The sequence below is a fragment of the Embiotoca jacksoni genome, unplaced genomic scaffold, assembly GCF_022577435.1.
Source record: "Embiotoca jacksoni isolate LCO1_2020_lvr unplaced genomic scaffold, fEmbJac1.0.p SCAF_2, whole genome shotgun sequence".
In the NCBI taxonomy this organism is placed as follows: domain Eukaryota; kingdom Metazoa; phylum Chordata; class Actinopteri; family Embiotocidae; genus Embiotoca; species Embiotoca jacksoni.
In genome coordinates this window covers 9157159-9180232 of record NW_027185340.1, presented here as the reverse complement: position 1 = coordinate 9180232, position 23074 = coordinate 9157159, and the positions used below count along the sequence as shown (strand labels likewise).

At 42.5% G+C, this 23074-nt stretch overlaps 3 protein-coding genes across 3 annotated transcripts; 2 read left to right on the top strand and 1 right to left on the bottom strand.

The window, feature by feature from the left end:
* Positions 1-1229: 1229 nt before the first annotated feature.
* LOC138201166 (cilia- and flagella-associated protein 45-like) lies at positions 1230-3342 on the top strand. The gene is made up of 3 exons (XM_069154395.1): positions 1230-1308; positions 1916-2094; positions 2287-3342. The coding sequence occupies exons 1-3, from the start codon at positions 1273-1275 to the stop codon at positions 2402-2404; spliced, it is 333 nt and encodes a 110-aa protein (XP_069010496.1). The 5' UTR covers positions 1230-1272; the 3' UTR covers positions 2405-3342.
* A 5756-nt stretch (positions 3343-9098) lies between these two features.
* LOC138201165 (butyrophilin subfamily 1 member A1-like) lies at positions 9099-11534 on the top strand. Its single transcript, XM_069154394.1, has 5 exons — positions 9099-9143; positions 9858-10196; positions 10285-10593; positions 10685-10783; positions 11361-11534. The coding sequence occupies exons 1-5, from the start codon at positions 9101-9103 to the stop codon at positions 11411-11413; spliced, it is 843 nt and encodes a 280-aa protein (XP_069010495.1). The 5' UTR covers positions 9099-9100; the 3' UTR covers positions 11414-11534.
* A 7145-nt stretch (positions 11535-18679) lies between these two features.
* LOC138201168 (selection and upkeep of intraepithelial T-cells protein 7-like) lies at positions 18680-22612 on the bottom strand. The gene is made up of 7 exons (XM_069154398.1): positions 22141-22612; positions 21994-22043; positions 20914-21252; positions 20514-20825; positions 20324-20422; positions 19193-19666; positions 18680-19123 (listed from the first exon to the last, which is right to left on the bottom strand). The coding sequence occupies exons 2-7, from the start codon at positions 22034-22036 to the stop codon at positions 19065-19067; spliced, it is 1326 nt and encodes a 441-aa protein (XP_069010499.1). The 5' UTR covers positions 22037-22043; positions 22141-22612; the 3' UTR covers positions 18680-19064.
* Positions 22613-23074: the final 462 nt, after the last annotated feature.

The window sequence follows — 23074 nt, the reverse complement described above, 5'->3', positions numbered from 1 at the left end:
AGTACCTACATTTAACAGCTATGACACACTAAAAGGTCAAATCTACTTAATATTTCTCAATACATTATACAACTGATTACTTAAAAAAAAAGGGAGTATTATAAACTCTTAATTTGATATCAATAATGAATCAATATGACTAAACATGAAGGTAAGCTTTACTTAAAAAAACAAATGTCAGACACAGGAGTTGATCTTGCCAATTACTTTTTATTTAACAAAGGTTACAAAAGTACTTTGAAAAAGCACTTCAATACAAGTACGTGATAAATAAAAAACAAAAACTGAATGCTTGACCCCAACATCATTTGCAATCAGGTAGCACACACATAATATTCTTCAATTTAAGGTCCTCGGTCTGTGTTCAGTTCAGGTACCTGATGTTCCTGAAAGGACAGCAGGTTCAACAAAATAAACAAAAACAATGACTTTTCTTCTGGAAAATAAACACAGAAAGACAGGGAGAATAAATCCTGACAGACTAATTAGAAAGAAGCTGCAGGTGAGGCATATTTGTGAATTGGAAGCAGGTGAGGAGGTCGTGGAAGCAAGAAGACTGAAGACCTCTGGTCGATGTCAGGAGTAACACAGGGCAATAAACAGGAAACAGAAAGTCTCAAATCAGAGTGACCGTGTCAAAGCTAAAATGGGGACGATTTTAACCGGCTCCCTGCAACTTCTTAATGTTCCCCAAAAATTTGACCCAAATCTGATATTTCTCTGTTTCGGGTTGGGGGTGAAATCACACACACACACACACACACACACACACACACACACACACACACACATTGTGCACACTTATTTGATAATCAGTTCCTGTAAAGTTTGAAGTACAGAATGTGGTAGAGATAATAAATCAGTGTCGTGATGTCAGGATCCCTCGGAGCGATCCGTCCGGACAGTCTGCCATTCTCCATCGAGATGAGTTTGAACGGATCACCGCGGCGTCCCGGTTTGCCGGACTCCTGAAGGAGGACAGAGAGGAAATGCAGAGGGCTCATCACAGGAAGAGAGAAGAGAGAGTTGTAAGAAAAACATCCCGTAAAAACGGTCATGTGACTCCGCAGATTAATAACAACGCTCCTCTCTTTTTTTCTCTTTTCTTTTTGTTTTTTTCATATACTTCTAATTCAGAAAGCTGCAGAGGAAATGAAGCAGCGAATCTTTGAGATCGACCGGGCCCGCAAGGAGAAGCAAGAACCGACAGAGCCGGAGTTACGGGCCCGGGACCGAACAAAGCGCCTGGTGGAGCAGAGCGACAATCTGAGGATGGAGCGGGAGGTGGAGATCAAAGAGCTCAACCAGGTGGGAAACACGAGAACAAGAGGATCACGAAAGCTTTCAGACCTTATGGTGGTGATCTTCGGGCCCCTCAGGCAGCACTGCATTAAAAACACTATTCTGGAGTGGAAATCACTGCATGGGCTCAGGAAAACTTGTGAACACCATCGTCTGTGAACACAGTTCATCGCTGCGTCCGCAAATGAAGGTTAAAACTCTCCAAAGAAGAAACCAGATAGAAACATGATCCAGAAACACCGCCGCCTTCTCTGGACCCGAGATCATTGAAGATGGACTGAGGTGAAGTGGAAAACTGTCCTGTGGTCTGATGGATCACAATCTGAGATTCTTTTTGGGAATCGTGGATGAGGCGTCCACGGTTTCTCAATAAAAATCTCTGCGTTTCAACATCTTTGGTGTATCTTCAGTTCAATATGAGTTTACATAATTTAAAAATCATCACCGTCTGTTTTTATTTACATTTTACACAGCGTCCCAACTTTTCTGGGAACTTTTCTTTGTGATTTACTGCACGTGAACATCAACACGTGTGTTTACGTGTGTGTGTGTGTGTGTGTGTGTGTGTGTGTGTGTGTGTGTGTGTGTGTGTGTGTGTGTGTGCTCTCCTCAGCTGATTGGGGGCGCTCGGTGTAAAGCGACACTCGATGCCCAGATGCAGGAGAAGAAGCAGATCCATGCCGAGCTGGAGGAGGAGGAGCGGCGGCTGGACGGCATAATGGAGACGCAGCGCCGCCAGGCCGTGGAGAAGATGGAGAAGATGGACCAGCGGCACAAACAGCGGAGGATCCAGTAACGAGAGCACACCGCAGGACCGTTACACATATCAACTTTAATGGAGTTCATCCAACAAAACTCTGTGTGTGTGTGTGTGTGTGTGTGTGTGTGTGTGTGTGTGTGTGTGTGTGTGTGTGTGTGTGTGTGTGTGTATGTGTGTGTGTGTGTGTGTGTGTGTGTGTCTGACGTGTGCTCGTTGCCGTGCAGGGACACGGGGCTCTCAGACATCTACTGCGCCGAGGTGGAGAGGAAGGCCCAGTCCTTCGTCTCTCAGCGCCGACCTCCTGCGCTGCCCAGAGGGAAGAACATCATTCAAGAATTTTGACTCGGAGCAAAATCCACTAATTCAACAGTATCAGCTGTTGATCGTCGGTACACACACATACATACATACATACATACATACATAGTGGAGAACAGAATAAAGGTCACGTTGTTGAACTCATCCTCCAGATGTCCTTCAAATGTCCTCCAAACCGGTGTGAACGTTGCATGGGCATTTTTTAAGAAAATCCCATTTAATTTTGTTAAATATTGATTTTTTTTTTTTTTTCTAACTCTTTGAACCTTCGACGGTGTGATTTCAGGTGAAACGCCGTCACGTGTCGCGCTGCAGACACGGTGACCCACTCTGGTGACGCTTTGAGTTTCACAGGAACTGACTCAGGATCAGCTGTCGGTCACACTGCTGCATGAATACAGTGAGATAACAGCACTGTAGTTTCATACTTTTGTTCAGAAGCCATCACAGCTTCGGTAGCCTTCATTAAATAAGCGTGTGTCATCAATGTTGAGACCTCCAAACATGTTAAAGGGGAACTTTTTTTTGTTTTGTTTTTTATCTAAGAGTGGTACAGATCACGAGGAGGTTATTTTGACATGCAGGAAATGTATTTCTCTGTTGCAGGTCGGTGGTGAAATCACAAATGTTCACGTACCAGCGGGAACAAAAACGCGTGGAACTCAGATACTGTTGTTGATCAAGAGACAACACTTGAAATACTTCCTCGTGAAGGTTGTTGCGGTCCGTTTGCACCACAGACTGTTTATAAAAGTGTTCGTAGCTTCCAGGTCTGAAAAATTTAGCTGATGCAGAAGTGCCTTAAAATGTAATACCAACGAGTGCCACTAGAGGTCCATCATTAATTAGAAAATAAACTTCAAAAAGACCCGTTGTTGTTTTTTTGGGGCGGGGGGCGTGTCTGTTTGATTGACAGGCCTGTGGTGCAGTCATGTTACAGCTATCGGTGGGCGGGACGTAGTATGCAGGACGTTCAATAACTTCAGTGTTTACTGACTCGTTTTAAGGCTGTTGTTTGCTCTCTCATTTCTGGTTTTCATCAGGCCGAAGACAAAGTTCCCCTCCAGCAGGGTGGGAACTTTCTGATATGCCTACGGTCAACATTGACCTTTTTAATTGATCTCTATCAGGTTTGATGAAGTGCAGGTGTGATAAAAACGACTGGATAAAGGCTCAGCAGTGTTTCATACAGCGTGTTTACTTCTTCATCCTCAGCGGATACAATATGAAACACAGGTTGAGTATTAATCAGATGATGTGACAACAGAAGAGGCACAGAGTACAGCTGAGGCTGCTGGGAGTGTTTTTAGTTTGGTTCGAATTAAACCGAATAATTGGACACGTTAAGATTTTGGCCGTCCACTTCTTATTGAGATCAGGTGATTTGATTTTGGAGGTCAAAGGTCACTGTGACCTCGCAAAACACGTTTGTGGCCATAACTCCAAAATCCATTGGCTAATTAGGACGAAATTCCACACAAGTGTCCAACTTGATAAAACGACAAAGTGATGACATTTTATATCCAAAAGGTCAAAGGTCAGCATCACAGTGACATCGTAAGCAGAAGGGGAGACTGTGACCACATGTGATCCACTTCCTGAATGTGGGACTCTAAATCTAAAATGTGCTGATTGCACAGATCTTCTGTGTGTCGGGTTGAACATGTGTGTGAAACATCATCTGTTGCCTTGGCAACCACCGTGTGTCCCATCTGAATCAGATTTATTCAGTCTTCACTAGATGAACTAGATAATATGAGTCTGGACAGACGTGGAGGGAAACTAGGTCTAGTTGTAGACCGGGTTTGGACAAACTGGTTTTGGGCCTGGTTTTAGACTAATTTCAAATGGTTTTGGACTGGGTTCCAGATTTGGACTTGGACTTGTTCTTCCACTTTGTTTGGGACTAGTTTGGGACAAGTTTTTGTCTTAGTTTAAACCAGTTTCAGTCTTGGCTTTGGACTTCTTTCGATCCCAGTTTTGTGCTACTTGTAGACAAACTTTGGACTCCATTATACACGCAACGGGCACACCCATCGATGAAAACAAATGATTTTAACAACTTTTAATCCCAAACATGTTAAGAGTGCACAGAAAAAATTTCAAGTCGGTCCGACAATATCCCGAGGAGGAGTTTGTGATGATGAGGGTTAGGGTTATTTTCTAGTGAATGAGGGATTATTGTCAAATGGACCTCCACAAAACAGCCCTTTATAAACCAACACCTGACTGAAATCAGCTGTGGGGCAGCTCTGGTCTGTCTGTTTTTTTAACAATAGAGAAACTTAGAAAACCTATTGAGGAGGTTGATGTGTCTCCGTCAGACTGGTTTTAAAGACACACCTGAGAGTCGCCATGGAAACTGACCCGACCTCGTCATTCTAACCGGGAACAAATTTAGTGGAGGATTAATTGTCACGCAGACAAATGTGATGTGTGTCCGTCAGACTGGTTTTAAAGACACACCTGAGAGTCGCCATGGAAACCGACCAGACTTCATCACCTCCTCTGAAGGTAAAAGCAACATACAAATGAGAGATCACAACACATTCATGCAAATGCAGAGTGATTTGCCTCTCCAACGAAACCAGGGCGTTTTTCATCTGATAGCTGACATGGAATAACTACATGGAAAAATAGCTCTTCCCTGCACATCGCTGCTGTAAATGAACCACTTGTGGATTCATGCGTATTTCATCTGTTTATAAATGTTCCTAAGGAATAAGAGCTGAGGAGCAACAGTTGTTTGAAGTCTGTTCTCTGCACACCCATCCTTCATGCTAGGAAGAACTCACTGAGGAAGCTACAGCAGCGTGAATGCACACAGGCATTTGCTATTTATTTAATAGCTCCTGATGAAACCAGGATTACATCCACCTGGAGATATTTCTGGTGAGTTGTATGTTGTGGACATTTCAGTGTGAAATAGATGTGAAAGTCGGGAATGTTTTGTGTTTTTGTAATTAATACAAACTCTGCTCTTCCTGTCTCACCACATAGTTTCCATTTAAAGCGTGGTTGTGATGCTTCCTAATTTTTTTGGTCTGGGATTTATACTGACTGTTTGAGAGCCTGAGTCAGTCAGATCACCACCGCTCTGTCCGTCTCAAGACGTCTCTGAAGACGAATATATTTCAGGAGTTAACTGGACTTTTATCCCGGAGGACAACATGAACGGACAAAGCCTCCCAGCTCCCAGCTCCCAGGCTCACCTGTCAGGTAGGCTGTCTGCTCTCATTTCCAAAAACATCCAAAAACTATTGTTCCAGTTTATCTCTTGAAAATCTCTTGAAAAAGGAACTTTTACTATTATATATTTTAATGCAGTTTATTTTAGTGAAATGTTGACTAATGTGCCTTTAAGAGAAAATAAAAAGAAAGTTAATGATAAAATGATTTACATAACACAGTTATACAGTATTTAATTTCTTTGGTTCACAGATACATCTAAAAGTATGATAATTTATTGATAAAGATTTGAAAGTCTATTTTTTGTTATTTATTCGTTATAGATGTTGAGGCGGAAATAACGTTGAGTGACATCATTGCGGACGTAGTTGGGGGTATAAAAAACCCGATTGGCTCTCTTTCGGTCTTTTTCCTCAAAACGGTCAGACGTTTTCATACCCGTAGCTCCTGCTAAATACCGCTAAATAGATATTTAGCTGTCTTCATATTCACCTATTTCCTTCTTGGTAAGTGTGATTATCTCTGTTACTTTGTTTATTTCAGCCACCCGGTTCAAACCGGCTTTACGCAGTTTGTCTTTCTGCGACCAAAAACAAGTGGCGCTATTCAATCGTTCCACGTGGCAAGAGATCAGAGAAACTTGATTCTTTGTCGAATCAAACTCAATGATAGTTTTCTCGACTGATTATTCTGCTGATATTGTTTTGATAGTTGTTTTGGTGGTTATTTGTGTATTAATACATATATTCACACTGTAATTCTGGGCCCTCAGAGCATGAATGGACAGCATGTCGGAGAACAGTTCAATTTAATTCTGAATTAAATTAAATTCTAAAGCTTTGGGGCCTTTAACTTTATAAAAACGATGGATTCAGTTCGTAGTTTATTATAATTAATCACAAATACACCAAACAAAACAACAACAGGCTGCATATATTTTAATGTAAGCTTTCTGTTGGCAATGTTTTGTCCCGTTCCAGATCCTCATTTGGTCATGTTTTCTAGATTTGTTCTGTTTTTCTAAACGTTGTTAAACGGATTATTTTTCATCCGTTTTGTGTTTATTGTTGTCGTTTCCTACTTTGTGCTGCAGCCTGCAGACAAAATGAATACACCTGCTGTGTGTTAGTCATGAATTCTCCTGTTTACTGCGTAACTATTTCACATACCATGTCTGTAGCAGGAGGAGAACGTAAATCTGGCTGAGCAGTGGTCTGTGTGTGTGTGTGAGGAAGGGATGGGGTGATGGTCATGTGTGCCCATGTGTATGATGTGGCTCTTTGCGGTAACACAGTAAAAAATGTGGCTCTTAGTCTCTGACTGGTTGGCCACCCCTGGGCTAAATGAACTCATATTCAGGGCAAGGTGCAGCTTCCTTGCATGTTGTTTTTTTTTAAATTTCCTTATATATGCAGTGGTGTGAAAAAGTGTTTGCCCCCTTCCTGATTTCTTATTTTTTTGCATGTCTGTCACTTTAATGTTTCAGATCATCAAACAAATTTAAATATTAAATAGTTTTTAAATGAAGGTTTTTATTATTAAGGGAGAAAAAAAAAATCCAAACCCACACAGCCCTGTGTGAAAAAGTGTTTGCCCCTAAACCTAATAACTGGTTGGGCCACCCTTAGCAGCAACAACTGCAATCAAGCGTTTGCGATAACTTGCAATGAGTCTTTTACAGCTGTGGAGGAATTCTGGCCCACTCATCTTTGTAGAGTTGTTGTAATTCAGCCACATTGGAGGGTTTTCCAGCACGAACCGCCTTTTTAAGGTCACGCCACAGCATCTCAATAGGATTCAGGTCAGGACTTTGACTAGGCCACTCCAAAGTCTTCATTTTGTTTTTCTTCAGCCATTCAGAGGTGGACTTGCTGGTGTGTTTTGGATCATTGTCCTGCTGCAGAACTCAAGTTGGCTTCAGCTTGAGGTCACGAACAGATGGCCGGACATTCTCCTTCAGGATTTGTTGGTAGACAGTAGAATTCATGGTTCCATTTATCACAGCAAGTCTTCCAGGTCCTGAAGCAGCAAAACAGCCCCAGACCATCACACTACCACCACCATATTTTACTGTTGGTATGATGTTCTTTTTCTGAAATGCGGTGTTACTTTTACGCCAGATGTAATGGGACACACACCTTCCAAAAAGTTCAACTTTTGTCTCGTCAGTCCACAGAGTATTTTCCCAAAAGTCTTGGGGATCATCAAGATGTTTTCTGGCAAAAATGAGACGAGTCTTAATGTTCTTTTTGCTCAGCGGTGGTTTTCGTCCTGGAACTCTGCCATGCGGGCCATTTTTTCCCAGTCTCTTTCTTATGGTGGAGTCATGAACATTGACTTTTACTGAGGCAAGTGAGGCCTGCAGTTCTTTGGATGTTGTCATGGGGTCTTTTGTGACCTCTCGGATGAGTCGTCGCTGCGCTCTCGGGGTAATTTTGGTCGGCCGGCCACTCCTGGGAAGGTTCACCGCTGAGCCATGTTTTCTCCATTTGTGGATAATGGCTCTCACTGTGGTTCGCTGGAGTCCCAAAGCTTTAGAAATGGCTTTATAACCTTTTCCAGACTGATAGATCTCAATTACTTTCTTTCTCATTTGTTCCTGAATTTCTTTGGATCTCAGCATGATGTCTATCTTTTGAGGATCAGGTCAGGACTTTGACTAGGTCACTCCAACTTCACTTTGTCAGGCAGGTCCTATTTAAGTGATTTCTTGATTGAGAACAGGTGTGGCAGTAATCAGGCCTGGGTGTGGCTAGAGAAATTGAACTCAGGTGTGATAAACCACAGTTAAGTTATGTTTTAACAGGAGGGGGCAAACACTTTTTCACACAGGGCCATGTGGGTTTGGATTTTTTTTTCTCCCTTAATAATAAAAACCTTCATTTAAAAACTGCATTTTGTGTTTAGTTGTGTTATTTTTGATTAATATTTAAATTTGTTTGATGATCTGAAACATTTAAGTGTGACAGACATGCAAAACAATTGGAAATCAGGAAGGGAGCAAACACCTTTTCACACCACTGTAAGTGTAGGAGAAACATTGCACACCAAACTGGAAGGGATGTAGCAAATACAACGAGGTTAGTCAGCGTGTTTCGGTGTCTAACATTCCCGTCTGTGCGTCGCCAGATGAAATATTACCAGTTTTCAACAAAAGAATTATAACTCACAATTTAATCTGAAACCCAAAGATGATTAGCAGTTGTACCAGGAAGCTAAAAACATGAAGGTCGGTTGGAGCTTAAGTTCGGTCCTCACAAAGCACTTGCTGTGAAACCTCGGCCTCCTTCCTGTATGTACGGAAAATACAAACACTTCCTCAGTCAGCCTCACTTATAACCTTTAAAGTGTATTAAATGTGGTTTATTTGGGATCTGATCACCCTTTAGAGACATTCATACCTGTGTGTGTTTATCTTTTGTGCAGCGATGATTTATTCTGAGTCTTTCTTAAAAACTGAGGTTAGATATTATCTGATGTTTGTCACGTTAGATAATAGTTGCATGTTTGTTTGTTTTTTGCAGTTCAGACATGCAGCCGTCGAGATGGCTGGTTGTTATCGGACTGCTCTGGGGTGAGATTTCACAGACTGAAATGTCCGTGTGTGTGTGTGTGTGTGTGTGTGTGTGTGTGTGTGTGTGTGTGTGTGTGTGTGTGTGTCTTTGTCTTGATGTCATTTCTGGGTCGTGAAGTCAATTTCTGACAAAACACACACCAACTGTCATCAAAAACAAACAACCTCTTCCTGAAGTCAAATTCTTCGGTGTTCTTTCTGTGTTTTTGAGGCTTTAGAGTCTCTCAGGTCTGAAATGTGGAAAACTGAAAGAAAAAAAAAACGAAAAAAAAACCCCGCTCAGACCCAATCAGCAACCAGCAATGACGTCATCGTTGGTTTGTGAACGTTACGAAGCCTCCAGTTCAGATTCTGTCCGTTACCATCTTTGCTAGTTCGGAGCGGTTTGGAGCAGGAAGTGACCATATTTAGACGTGCTGGGGGAGGAGCCAGCGGTGGATCTGACCAATCTGATCTGAACTTATCTCCGAACTAGCAAAGACGGTGACGGACAGAATCTGAACTGGAGGCTTCACAACGTTAACAAAAAAAATACGATGACGTCACTGCTGGTTGATTAAAACATGAAAAGTTACCAGAGAAGCAGAATTTAACTCAAAACTTTCGACCGCAAAACTATTTTTCTGCTTGTTTCCAGTGTGTTCATGTTATTTTAGGTTTTCGGCTCATAAAGTCTCGCTTACTAGTATCTCTGTTTGTTTTTTTTAATTCCAGCACTCATCGTGTCTCAGGCAGCGGAGCTTCTTCAAGCCGTTGTTGGAAAATCTCTCCTGATGTCCTGCCAGCTGCCATCTAGACAGTCTCCCGACTGGTTTTACTGGCAGGACAACAAAGATAAAGTCTTGGTTCAATGGCCTCACGATAGCACATCACCACCAGCCCCTGAATACAAGGACAGGGTCGAAGTTTCTGAAGAAATTAATTCTGGAAATATTTCCATCATACTTCACAATGTCATCGTTGCAGATGACCAGAAATGGTTCCTGGTTTTGGCCGGAGAGAAAAGTTCTCATGGAATTAAAATGTACTGCAATTATATATTGCAGGTTTCAGGTAGGGGAGAGTAAATCAATATTAATGTCTCATATCCACGAGCAGCACGTGTGTATAAACCATCCTACCTTCATGTGCCGACTCCCAGCTCCCTACCAGGATCTACAGCTGACTTTCAACGTGACCTCAAACAATGTGACCTGCACAGCCCGAGGTGGGTTCCCCAAGTCCGAGGTCCGGTGGTCCGCTTTCAACACATCCAGCGACGAGGAGGTCGACCTGCCGGGCGCCGGGACGTCCCATCAGGAGGATCCGACCCTGAAAACCTTCAACGTCAGCAGCTCCGTCGTCGCGCCGCTTCGGGAGCTGGAGAACGTCACCTGCCGCATCCGCAACCCTCTCACCGGCAACACGACCGAGATCACCGGGAAGGTCCCCGGGAAGGTCCCCGGTTCTGGTGAGTAGCGGCTCCGGAGTTTAAAAGTCCACAGGTTGACAAGCATGATGCGTTTTGTGGTGTTGCTAATTTTTGTTCCTCTTTAATGCAGATGAAGGTCTGGGTCTGGCCGCAAAGTGGGGCATCGGTGTAGCAATACCAGCAGGACTAGCAGGACTAGTCATAGCAGCTTTTTACATCAACCAAAAACGTAAGTAAAAGTTTTAATTTGGCCTCTTGTGCCATTTCTTTAGTGGACATAATTACACAGTGATGACCATCGTTAAAATGAATGACCATATATGGAGAGACACAATCATCCCCGAGGATGATTTCCAGTGATTTCCACTCCAGAATAGTGTTTTTAATGCAGTGCTGCCTGAGGGGCCCGAAGATCACCACCATAAGGTCTGAAAGCTTTCGTGATCCTCTTGTTCTCGTGTTTCCCACCTGGTTGAGCTCTTTGATCTCCACCTCCCGCTCCATCCTCAGATTGTCGCTCCGCTCCACCAGGGGCTTTGTTCGGTCCCGGGCCCATCGCTCCGGGTCCGTCGGTTCCTGCTTCTCCTTGCGGGCCCGGTCGATCTCAAAGATTCGCTGCTTCATTTCCTCTGCAGCTTTCTGAATTAGAAGTATATGAAAAAAAAAAAGAAAAGAGAAAAAAAGAGAGGAGCGTTGTTATTAATCTGCGGAGTCACATGACCGTTTTTACGGGATGTTTTTCTTACAACTCTCTCTTCTCTCTTCGTGTGATGAGCCCTCTGCATTTCCTCTCTGTCCTCCTTCAGGAGTCCGGCAAACCGGGACGCCGCGGAGATCCGTTCAAACTCATCTCGAGTGAGAATGGCGGACTGTCCGGACGGATCGCTCCGAGGGATCCTGACATCACGACACTGATTTATTATCTCTACCACATTCTGTACTTCAAAATTTACAGGAACTGATTATCAAATAAGTTTATATATCACTTTCTATGCATAGTAGAAACTTTTCAAATGTACTATATTTATAATTTATTTTTTAATAAATGTAGTTTTATCTATTAGAATATACATTTGAATACACTAACAGACTTGTTGTGCCCACCTGAGAGTGCGGACGAGGTCTTTGGTGATGATCTCAACTGTCTCCTGATTGTTCTGCCGGGACAGATGTTGAAACAGATGTTGGGACAGATGTTAGGACAGATGTTAGGACAGGTGTTAGGACAGGTGTTATTGACTTTTATTCTCTTCACCCAAGTCTACTGTCTTGTTGGGTGGTAAAAGTGTGACAGTTGGTCGTCCGTGCTCGGGCCGCTGTGTGAACCGAACTCACCGGTTTGGGGCTCTCAAACAGGGTCTTGTCCACCCGAGGGCCGGGAAAATGTCTGCCAGATGCCAGTTTCTGCAGCCATCGACACAAAACGTTACCACAAGTGTGAACACATAAATTTTTTTTTTTTTAAACAAGGCATGGGCCATATATCTTATATTTTATCATATTATGATGTAAGAATAGATGTCATTTTTAAATTTTAGATATCATAATATCTTAATGCAGCATAAGCGTTGTCGATTTCTGGATTTAAAGGCTTCATTTCAGTAAAGTGGTGTCAGTTTCTGAACTTATTTGGCTTTTTAATTATTTATCAAAAGTCTCAATGTGTAAAAATGTTCTTAAAGCACCAAAAGACATGCAAATATTGATATGGATGTATTTGGTAAAAAAAAAAAAAAAAATCGTCACCCAACCCTAACAATAATAATAATAATAATAATAATAATAATAATAATAATAATAATAATAATAATAATGATAATAATTAATAATCTCTGAGGTTAACTATGTTATCATGTGGTTAAGATATATTGTAATGAGAGAGATATATGACTGTGAAACTGACCATGGCTCTCGGTTCCTGGAGTCCAGCGTTAGGATAAATTAGTAAAAAAAAAACACAACACAACTATTTGGTTGTTAACTGGTATTAAAGACCAATAACTCGCGCTGAAGCTCAGTTTTATGTCCACTTTTGTATCTCGCTTTCCGAAAGACGTCGGTGGCGTTAAGCGACAGCCATTTTGAAAAACTGCTTGTTTTCCGTTGCCATGGGAACAATGACGCTCAGGCTGAAAGGAGGAAGTGGAAGGTGGCGGAGGGGCTCGCCGGGCTAAAGCTAAGAGCACCTCGTTCAAAACTGTAAATGAGAAACACGGCAAATGTAGACCACAGCCGACAAAATGGGCGACAGGAAAGTCTTTTTTAATTTAGCGTCACACGTACAGTTTGTTTAGATGCAAAACCAAAAAACGGCATCAAAATAAAATAAAAAATAATAAAGCCCCGCTGTGAGCTTCAGCTGTTACACTTCAAACTTTTACATGCTAACGAGACTGTTTGTGGACTCAGCTGAGTCACGTGATGCAGAACTGAACAATCCGGATGAACTCCGGAACAACAACCAGGCATCGTAATGTCTTAAAAAACGACGTAATCTTCTTTCAGTGAACAGATAAGGGCTCTGAAGGATGTCGATTCTGAACACTTAGTCAACAATGTTTTATCGAGACTGCGTGATACAATTATTTCGAAATTGAATTCCATAAAACATTAGTGCATGCTGCCATCTGGTGGCAGCATGCACTAATGTTTTATCCTCCATGTGGGGAGAAAGTGTTTGAGGATGGGAGGCGGGTTTTTTCTACTTTTAATCTTCTTTTATTCTGTTTTTCGACTTCTAGTCTGCTTTTCTACTTTTTTCTACTTCACCAACAAGACACCTAAATAATCTACTTCATAATAGTAAGGTAACAATTTGCACTCAATTTGTTTGGGTAGATTTCACCCTTTGTTTTGAGTAAAAAGTACCTACATTTAACAGCTATGACACACTAAAAGGTCAAATCTACTGAATATTTCTCAATACATTATACAACTGATTACTTAAAAAAAAAAGGGAGTATTATAAACTCTTAATTTGATATCAATAATGAATCAATATGACTAAACATGAAGGTAAGCTTTACTTAAAAAAACAAATGTCAGACACAGGAGTTGATCTTGCCAATTACTTTTTATTTAACAAAGGTTACAAAAGTACTTTGAAAAAGCACTTCAATACAAGTACGTGATAAATAAAAAACAAAAACTGAATGCTTGACCCCAACATCATTTGCAATCAGGTAGCACACACATAATATTCTTCAATTTAAGGTCCTCGGTCTGTGTTCAGTTCAGGTACCTGATGTTCCTGAAAGGACAGCAGGTTCAACAAAATAAACAAAAACAATGACTTTTCTTCTGGAAAATAAACACAGAAAGACAGGGAGAATAAATCCTGACAGACTAATTAGAAAGAAGCTGCAGGTGAGGCATATTTGTGAATTGGAAGCAGGTGAGGAGGTCGTGGAAGCAAGAAGACTGAAGACCTCTGGTGGATGTCAGGAGTAACACAGGGCAATAAACAGGAAACAGAAAGTCTCAAATCAGAGTGACCGTGTCAAAGCTAAAATGGGGACGATTTTAACCGGCTCCCTGCAACTTCTTAATGTTCCCCAAAAATTTGACCCAAATCTGATATTTCTCTGTTTCGGGTTAGGGGTGAAATCACACACACACACACACACACACACACACAACTTTTCTGGGAACTTTTCTTTGTGATTTACTGCTCGTGGACATCAACACGTGTGTTTACGTGTGTGTGTGTGTGTGTGTGTGTGTGTGTGTGTGTGTGCGCTCTCCTCAGCTGATCAGGGGCGCTCGGTGTAAAGCGAAACTCGATGCCCAGATGCAGGAGAAGAAGCAGATCCATGCCGAGCTGGAGGAGGAGGAGCGGCGGCTGGACGGCATAACGGAGACGCAGCGCCGCCAGGTCGTGGAGAAGATGGAGAAGATGGACCAGTGGCACAAACAGCGGAGGATCCAGTAACGAGAGCACACTGCAGGACCGTTACACATATCAACTTTAAAGGAGTTCATCCAACAAAACTCTGTGTGTGTGTGTGTGTGTGTGTGTGTGTGTGTGTGTGTGTGTGTGTGTGTGTGTGTGTGTGTGTGTGTGTGTGTGTCTGACGTGTGCTCGTTGCTGTGCAGGGACACGGGGCTCTCGGAGATCTACTGCACCGAGGTGGAGAGGAAGGCCCAGTCCTTCGTCTCTCAGCGCCGACCTCCTCCGCGGCCCAGAGGGAAGAACATCATTCAAGAATTTTGACTCGGAGCAAAATCCACGAATTCAACAGTATCAGCTGTTGATCGTCGGTACACACACATACATACATACATACATAGTGGAGAACAGAATAAAGGTCACGTTGTTGGACTCATCCTCCAGATGTCCTTCAAATGTCCTCCAAACCGGTGTGAATGTTGCATGGGCATTTTTTTCAGAAAATCCCATTTTATTTTATTAAATATTGATATATATATTTTTTTTTATTGATTTTTTTTTTCTAACTCTTTGAACCTTCGACGGTGTGATTTCAGGTGAAACGCCGTCACGTGTCGCGCTGCAGACACGGTGACCCACTCTGGTGACGCTTTGAGTTTCACAGGAACTGACTCAGGATCAGCTGTCGGTCACACTGCTGCATGAATACAGTGAGATAACAGCACTGTAGTTTCATACTTTCGTTCAGAAGCCATCACAGCTTCGGTAGCCTTCATTAAATAAGGGTGTGTCATCAATGTTGAGACCTCCAAACACGTTAAAGGGGAACTTTTTTTTGTTTTGTTTTTTATCTAAGAGTGGTACAGATCATGAGGAGGTTATTTTGACATGCAGGAAATGTATTTCTCTGTTGCGGGTCGGCGGTGAAATCACGAATGTTCACGTACCAGCGGGAACAAAAACATGTGGAACTCAGATACTGTTGTTGATCAAGAGACAACATTTGAAATACTTCCTCGTGAAGGTTGTTGCGGTCCGTTTGCACCACAGACTGTTTATAAAAGTGTTCATAGCTTCCAGGTCTGAAAAATGAAGCTGATGCAGAAGTGCCTTAAAATGTAATACCAACGAGTGCCACTAGAGGTCCATCATTAATTAGAAAATAAACTTCAAAAAGACCTGTTTTTTTTTTTTTTTTTTTTTTGGGGGGGGGGCGTGTCTGTATGATTGACAGGCCTGTGGTGCAGTCATGTTACAGCTATCGGTGGGCGGGACGTAGTATGCAGGACGTTCAATAACTTCAGTGTTTACTGATTCGTTTTAAGGCTGTTATTTGCTCTCTCATTTCTGGTTTTCATCAGGCTGAAGACAAAGTTCCCCTCCAGCAGGGTGAGAACTTTCTGATATGCCTACGGTCAACATTGACCTTTTTAATTGACCTCTATCAGGTTTGATGAAGTGCAGGTGTGATAAAAACGACTGGATAAAGGCTCAGCAGTGTTTCATACAGCGTGTTTACTTTTTATTGAGATCAGGTGATTTGATTTTTCGAGGTCAAAGGTCACTGTGACCTTGCAAAACATGTTTGTGGCCATAACTCCAAAATCAATTGGCTAATTAGGACAAAATTTCACACAAGTGTCCAACTTGATAAAACGACAAAGTGATGACATTTTACATCCAAAAGGTCAAAGGTCAGCATCACAGTGACATCGTAAGCAGAAGGGGAGACTGTGACCACATGTGATCCACTTCCTGAATGTGGGACTCTAAATCTAAAATGTGCTGATTGCACAGATCTTCTTTGTGTCGGGTTGAACATGTGTGTGAAACATCGTCTGTTGTCTTGGCAACCACCGTGTGTCCCATCTGAATCAGATTTATTCAGTCTTCACTAGATGAACTAGATAATATGAGTCTGGACAGACGTGGGGGGAAACTAGGTCTAGTTGTAGACCGGGTTTGGACAAACTGGTTTTGGGCCTGGTTTTAGACTAATTTCAAATGGTTTTGGACTGGGTTCCAGATTTGGACTTGGACTTGTTCTTCCACTTTGTTTGGGACTAGTTTCGGATTAGTTTTTGTCTTAGTTTAAACTCGTTTCAGTCTTGGCTTTGGACTTCTTTCGATCCCTGTTTTGTGCTACTTGTAGACAAACTTTGGACTCCATTATACACGCAACGGGCACACCCATCGACGAAAACAAATGATTTTAACAACTTTTAATCCCAAACGTGTTAAGAGTGCACAGAAAAAATTTCAAGTCGGTCCTACAATATCCCGAGGAGGAGTTTGTGATGATGAGGGTTAGGGTTATTTTCTAGTGAATGAGGGATTATTGTCAAATGGACCTCCACAAAACAGCCCTTTATAAACCAACACCTGACTGAAATCAGCTGTGGGGCAGCTCTGGTCTGTCTGTTTTTTAACAATAGATAAAGTTAGAAAACCTATTGAGGAGGTTGATGTGGTTTTGGAGAACATCTCTTACATTTAGACATGTAGATAGCAACATTTATTTCTGTATGTTGAGCAGCTTTGTTTTATAGACGCTTTGTTTCTCCTGTTTTGATTTAAGGAGTTTGTTTGCATTTTATTTTCGTGATCTGTGAGTTTGGAGCGAACCTTTCGTCCTCTCTGTCACTTTTTACAAAAAAAAAAAATTGTTTGAATGAAATTAACATTCGAGACGTTAATGACTCATTCAAATTTAAGATTTACAGTCTGTATGGGCAGCGGACCGTTTGGAGAAGTTTTTTCCATGCAGCCTTTTTTTTTTTGGACTCTGTTTGCAGTTGTGACATTATTGTTCACATGGGAACGAAGGAACGACAACAATGTTGTTGATGACAAAGCAGCGACTCCAGATGAGGCGCAGCAGAAGGGTCGTCTCCGTCAGACTGGTTTTAAAGATGCACCTGAGAGTCGCCATGGAAACCGACCCGACCTCGTCGTTCCAACCGAGAACAAGTTTAGTGGAGGATTAATTGTCACACAGACAAATGTGATTTACTGATTGTTAGAAGTTTAACAATAAACAAACACCTCATGAAGATAAAAAGAGCCCTTTATTATTATACATTCAACATATAAATACAAAATGACACTCTGTTTCCCTTTGTTTGCCTTTGCAAGGCAGATATGACTTATACATTACAATATTAATCAATTAGTTGTTAAAATCTCACATTTCATAATTTGCATGAACCTGTTTTTATTAGCCACGCCCACTGGTCACCGTGAGCCGATAGTCCAATGAGAGACGGACACTGAAATGGTTATACGCTTAAATAAAAGTTCAGAGAAGCAACACAAGTTTGTACCTGACATTTTCCAGAGTTTTCAGAAATATTTACTTTGCATTCTACTGCAACAGTGTTTCCCAAACTGCGGTCCGTGGTACCAGGAGTGGACCGTCAGTGCAGCATCGTAAAGCTGAGCACCTTTTTAAAGCACTGACCGTTCAGGATCACAATAACAGAGACCTGTATCAGTGTCTGTCTCACATTCTAGCGTCCGTCCCGCCGAGTTACGAGATTCATCACAGACATTTTTACTTTTCGTTTTATTATTTTGTTTTTTTCTGCCACATGAGTGTTTCACTGTCAGGAAGGTTGATTGGTCCGTGTCGGTCTTGTAGTGCTGCCTGTCTCCCAACAAAGCCACGGCAAGAATTTATGGCACTTTGGTTAAATCTTACATGGTTACCATGGTGACAGAGTGTAATATTGCAGAGTCTGATCCAGATATAATCCTAAAACCCTAAAAAGTCCCAACCTTCCTCGACCTCAAGTTTTGTCCTCACAGTGACACAAGTCCCCGAGGGTGGGTGTGCAGTCACATTAAAATCCCCACTAGGATAGAAAAACAAGCCCACACACACACACACACACACACACACACACACACACACACACACACACACACACACACACACACACACACACACACCTCCAGAGATGGTTGCTGTGTGAACCAGCAGTGATGTCGCCCGTTGGTTTGTGAACATTATGAAGCCTCCAGTTCAGATTCTGTCCTTCACCATCTTTGCTCTTTCGGAACAGGAAGTGACCATATTTGGACGAGCTGGGGGGAGGAGCAAGCGGTGGATCTGACTGATCTGATTGGAACCCTGATGATACTATGTCCCGCCCACCGATAGCTGTAACCTGACACCTGCACCACAGGCCTGTCAATCAAACAGACACGCGCCCCCCCCCCCCCCCCCCCCCCCCCCCAAAACAGGCCTTTTTGAATCCTATTTTCTAATGAATGAGGGATTATTTTCTGATGGACCTCCATAAAACTAATAAGAAGGAGTGACTTTAGCTAAATATGTAACTGCACATGAGTACCTTGTCTGAATATTCCTGCTTCCTTCCTTCATCCTCATCTTTTACACAGTTTAAATTCCTACTGTGGACTCTTATTCTGTCACTTTGTCTGCAGGGATTTCTTCTTTCTGTAGAGGCTTCATCATCATCATCAGAAGCATCATCAGCTTCATCATCATTAGAAGCATCAGAATTGGTGCTAACTTCGTGATACTGAACATTGCGATACTGAACTTCATTCTTTCCTAGTTTGACATTTCCACCCCACCGGTTTCCTCCTGATAGTCTCAGAGTCGGGTCTCCTGAGTCGGGTCTCCTGCTGAGGTCGACGGTGTCTCGTTGTTCTCTGCAACGAAAGGAAAGATTCAAAGTTAGGAGACTTTACCTGCTGTGCAACCAGCTGACTCTTACGTACGTTTGTCAGCTTCTTGTGTGTTTTTCTTGTAGCTGTTTAACAAAGTAGTTTCATCTTCACCAGCAGGAGCATCTCCTTCAATAGGCTGAGATGAGTTTCCACCTGACATGTTGGAAGCAGGAGCATCTCCTTCAACAGGCTGAGATGAGTTTCCACCTGACATGTTGGAAGCAGGAGCATCTCCTTCAACAGGTGGAGATGAGTTTCCACCTGACATGTTGGAAGCAGGAGCATCTCCTTCAACAGGCTGAGATGAGTTTCCACCTAACATGTTGGAAGCCGGAGGATCTCCTTCAACAGGCTGAGATGAGTTTCCACCTGACATGTTGGAAGCAGGAGCATCTCCTTCAACAGGCTGAGATGAGTTTCCACCTGACATGTTGGAAGCAGGAGCATCTCCTTCAACAGGCGGAGATGAGACTGTATTTGTTGAAGCTGAGACACATGGGTTTAGTCTTCCCCGAATACCTGGAACTTCAAGGAAAGAGTTTCAGTCATGATGATCAGGGACAAACTGGAAACAATAATTTAGCCTGGGAATTTTGCTCCATCCCAAAAACACAACTTTTTGTAGACGAACACTTATAAGATGTTCTGCAGGATCACCTGCAGGAAAAGTCCTGCTGATGCTAACTTCTCCACCCAAACAACAAAAAACCCACGTAAACAGCAAGCGAAACCAAGTTTTATATTCTACAGACAACAAACAATAACACTCAACTTTAACAAATATGAATAAAATAGGATTTTCTGGTCAAACGTGGCTCTCAGAATATAAATATGAATTTGATGTAAAGGGCCAGATGCTCAGTATGTTTTTAATTCATCATCAGATAAATGAAAAACCCCAAACAGGAAATTCTGCGGATTCTTGCAGAACGCTGGTGACGTCCAGCCGCTGCTTTAAACACCAGACGCTTCATTTCTGCTTCCTCCTTTTAGTTTCATGTGTAGCACCACATGAAGAAGGTGAGCATGAATCTCCCTCGGTACGTTCTTAACCAGCCGTCGGTGCCTCGGGGTTGATTGTGTCTCTCCATATATGGTCATTCATTTTAACGATGGTCATCACTGTGTAATTATGTCCACTAAAGAAATGGCACTAGAGGCCAAATTAAAACTTTTACTTACATTTTTTGCAGATGTAAAAAGCTGCTATGACTAGTCCTGCTAGTCCTGCTAGTACTGCTACACCGATGCCCCACTTTGCGGCCAGACCCAGACCTTCATCTGCATTAAAGAGGAACAAAAATTAGCAGCACCACAAAACGCATCATGCTTGTGAACCTGTGGACTTTTAAACTCCGGAGCCGCTACTCACCAGAACTGAGGACCTTCCCGGGGACCTTCCTGGCGACCTTCCCGGTCGTGTTGCCGGTGAGAGGGTTGCGGATGCGGCAGGTGACGTTTTCCAGCTCCCGAAGCGGCGCGACGACGGAGCTGCTGACGTAGAAGGTTTTCAGGGTTGGATCCTCCTGATGGGACGTCCCGGTGCCTGGCAGGTCGACCTCCTCGTCGCTGGATGTGTTGAAAGCGGACCACCGGACCTCGGACTTGGGGAACCCACCTCGGGCTGTGCAGGTCACATTGTTTGAGGCCTCGTTGAAAGTCAGCTGTAGATCCTGGTAGGGAGCTGGGAGTCAGCACATGAAGGCAGGATGGTTTATACACATGTGCTGCTCGTGGATATGAGACATTAATATTGATTTACTCTCCCCTACCTGAAACCTGCAATGTGTAATTTAAGTACTTTTTAGTTCCAGGAGAACCTTTCTCTCTGGCCAAAACCAGGAACCATTTCTGGTCATCTGCAACGGTGACATTGTGAAGTATGATGGAAATATTTCCAGAATTAATTTCTTCAGAAACTTCGACCCTGTCCTTGTATTCAGGGGCTGGTGGTGATGTGCTATCATGAGGCCATTGAACCAAGACTTTATGTTTGTTGTCCTGCCAGTAAAACACTTCAGGAGACTGTCTAGATGGCAGCTGGCAGGACATCAGGAGAGATTTTCCAACAACGGCTTTAAGAAGCTCCGCTGCCTGAGACACGATGAGTGCTGGAATTAAAAAAAACAACAGAGATACTAGTAAGCGAGACTTTACGAGCCGAAAACCTAAAATAACATGAACACACTGGAAACAAGCAGAAAAAGAGTTTTGCGGTCAAAAGTTTTGAGTTAAATTCTGCTTCTCTGGTAACTTTTCATGTTTTAATCAACCAGCAGTGACGTCATCGTATTGTTTTTTGTGAACGTTGTGAAGCCTCCAGTTCAGATTCTGTCCGTCACCGTCTTTGCTAGTTCGGAGATAAGTTCAGATCAGATTGGTCAGATCCACCGCTGGCTCCTCCCCCAGCACATCTAAATATGGTCACTTCCTGCTCCAAACAGCTCTGAACTAGCAAAGATGGTAACGGACAGAATCTGAACTGGAGGCTTCATAACGTTCACAAACCAACGATGACGTCATTGCTGGTTGCTGATTGGCTCTGAGCGTTTTTATTTTTCTTCTTTTTTTTCTTTCAGTTTTCCACATTTCAGACCTGAGAGACTCTAAAGCCTCAAAAACACAGAAAAAACACCGAAGAATTTGACTTCAGGAAGAGGTTGTTTGTTTTTAATGACAGTTGGTGTGTGTTTCGTCAGAAATCGACTTCACGACCCAGAAATGACATCAAGACAAAGACACGCACGCACGCACGCCCGCAAGCACACACACACACACACACACACACACACACACACGCGCGCGCGCGTACACACGCACACACACGGAGGTTTCAGTCTGTGAAATCTCACCCCAGAGCAGTCCGACCACAACCAGCCATCTCGACAGCAGCATGTCCGAACTGCAAAAAACAAAGAAACAAACATGCAACTATTATCTAACGTGACAAACATCAGATAATATATAACCACAGTTTTTAAGAAAGACTCAATACTTACCAGAATAAATCATCGCTGCACAAAAGATAAACACACACAGGTATGAATGTCTCTAAAGGGTGATCAGATCCCAAATAAACCACATTTAATACACTTTAAAGGTTATAAGTGAGGCTGACTGAGGAAGTGTTTGTATTCTCCGTACATACAGGAAGGAGGCCGAGGTTTCACAGCAAGTGCTTTGTGAGGACCGAACTTAAGCTCCAACCGACCTTCATGTTTTTAGCTTCCTGGTACAACTGCTAATCATCTTTGGGTTTCAGATTAAATTGTGAGTTATAATTCTTTTGTTGAAAACTGGCAATATTTCATCTGGCGACTCACAGACGGGAATGTGAGACACCGAAACACGCTGACTAACCTCGTTGTATTTGCTACATCCCTTCCAGTTTGGTGTGCAATGTTTCTCCTACACTTACAGTGGTGTGAAAAGGTGTTTGCTCCCTTCCTGATTTCCAATTGTTTTGCATGTCTGTCACACTTAAATGTTTCAGATCATCAAACAAATTTAAATATTAATCAAAAATAACACAAGTAAACACAAAATGCAGTTTTTAAATGAAGGTTTTTATTATTAAGGGAGAAAAAAAAATCTAAACCCACATGGCCCTGAGTGAAAAAGTGTTTGCCCCCTCCTGTTAAAACATAACTTAACTGTGGTTTATCACACCTGAGTTCAATTTCTCCAGCCACACCCAGGCCTGATTACTGCCACACCTGTTCTCAATCAAGAAATCACTTAAATAGGACCTGCCTGACAAAGTGAAGTAGACCAAAAGATCCTCAAAAGATAGACATCATGCTGAGATCCAAAGAAATTCAGGAACAAATGAGAAAGAAAGTAATTGAGATCTATCAGTCTGGAAAAGGTTATAAAGCCATTTCTAAAGCTTTGGGACTCCAGCGAACCACAGTGAGAGCCATTATCCACAAA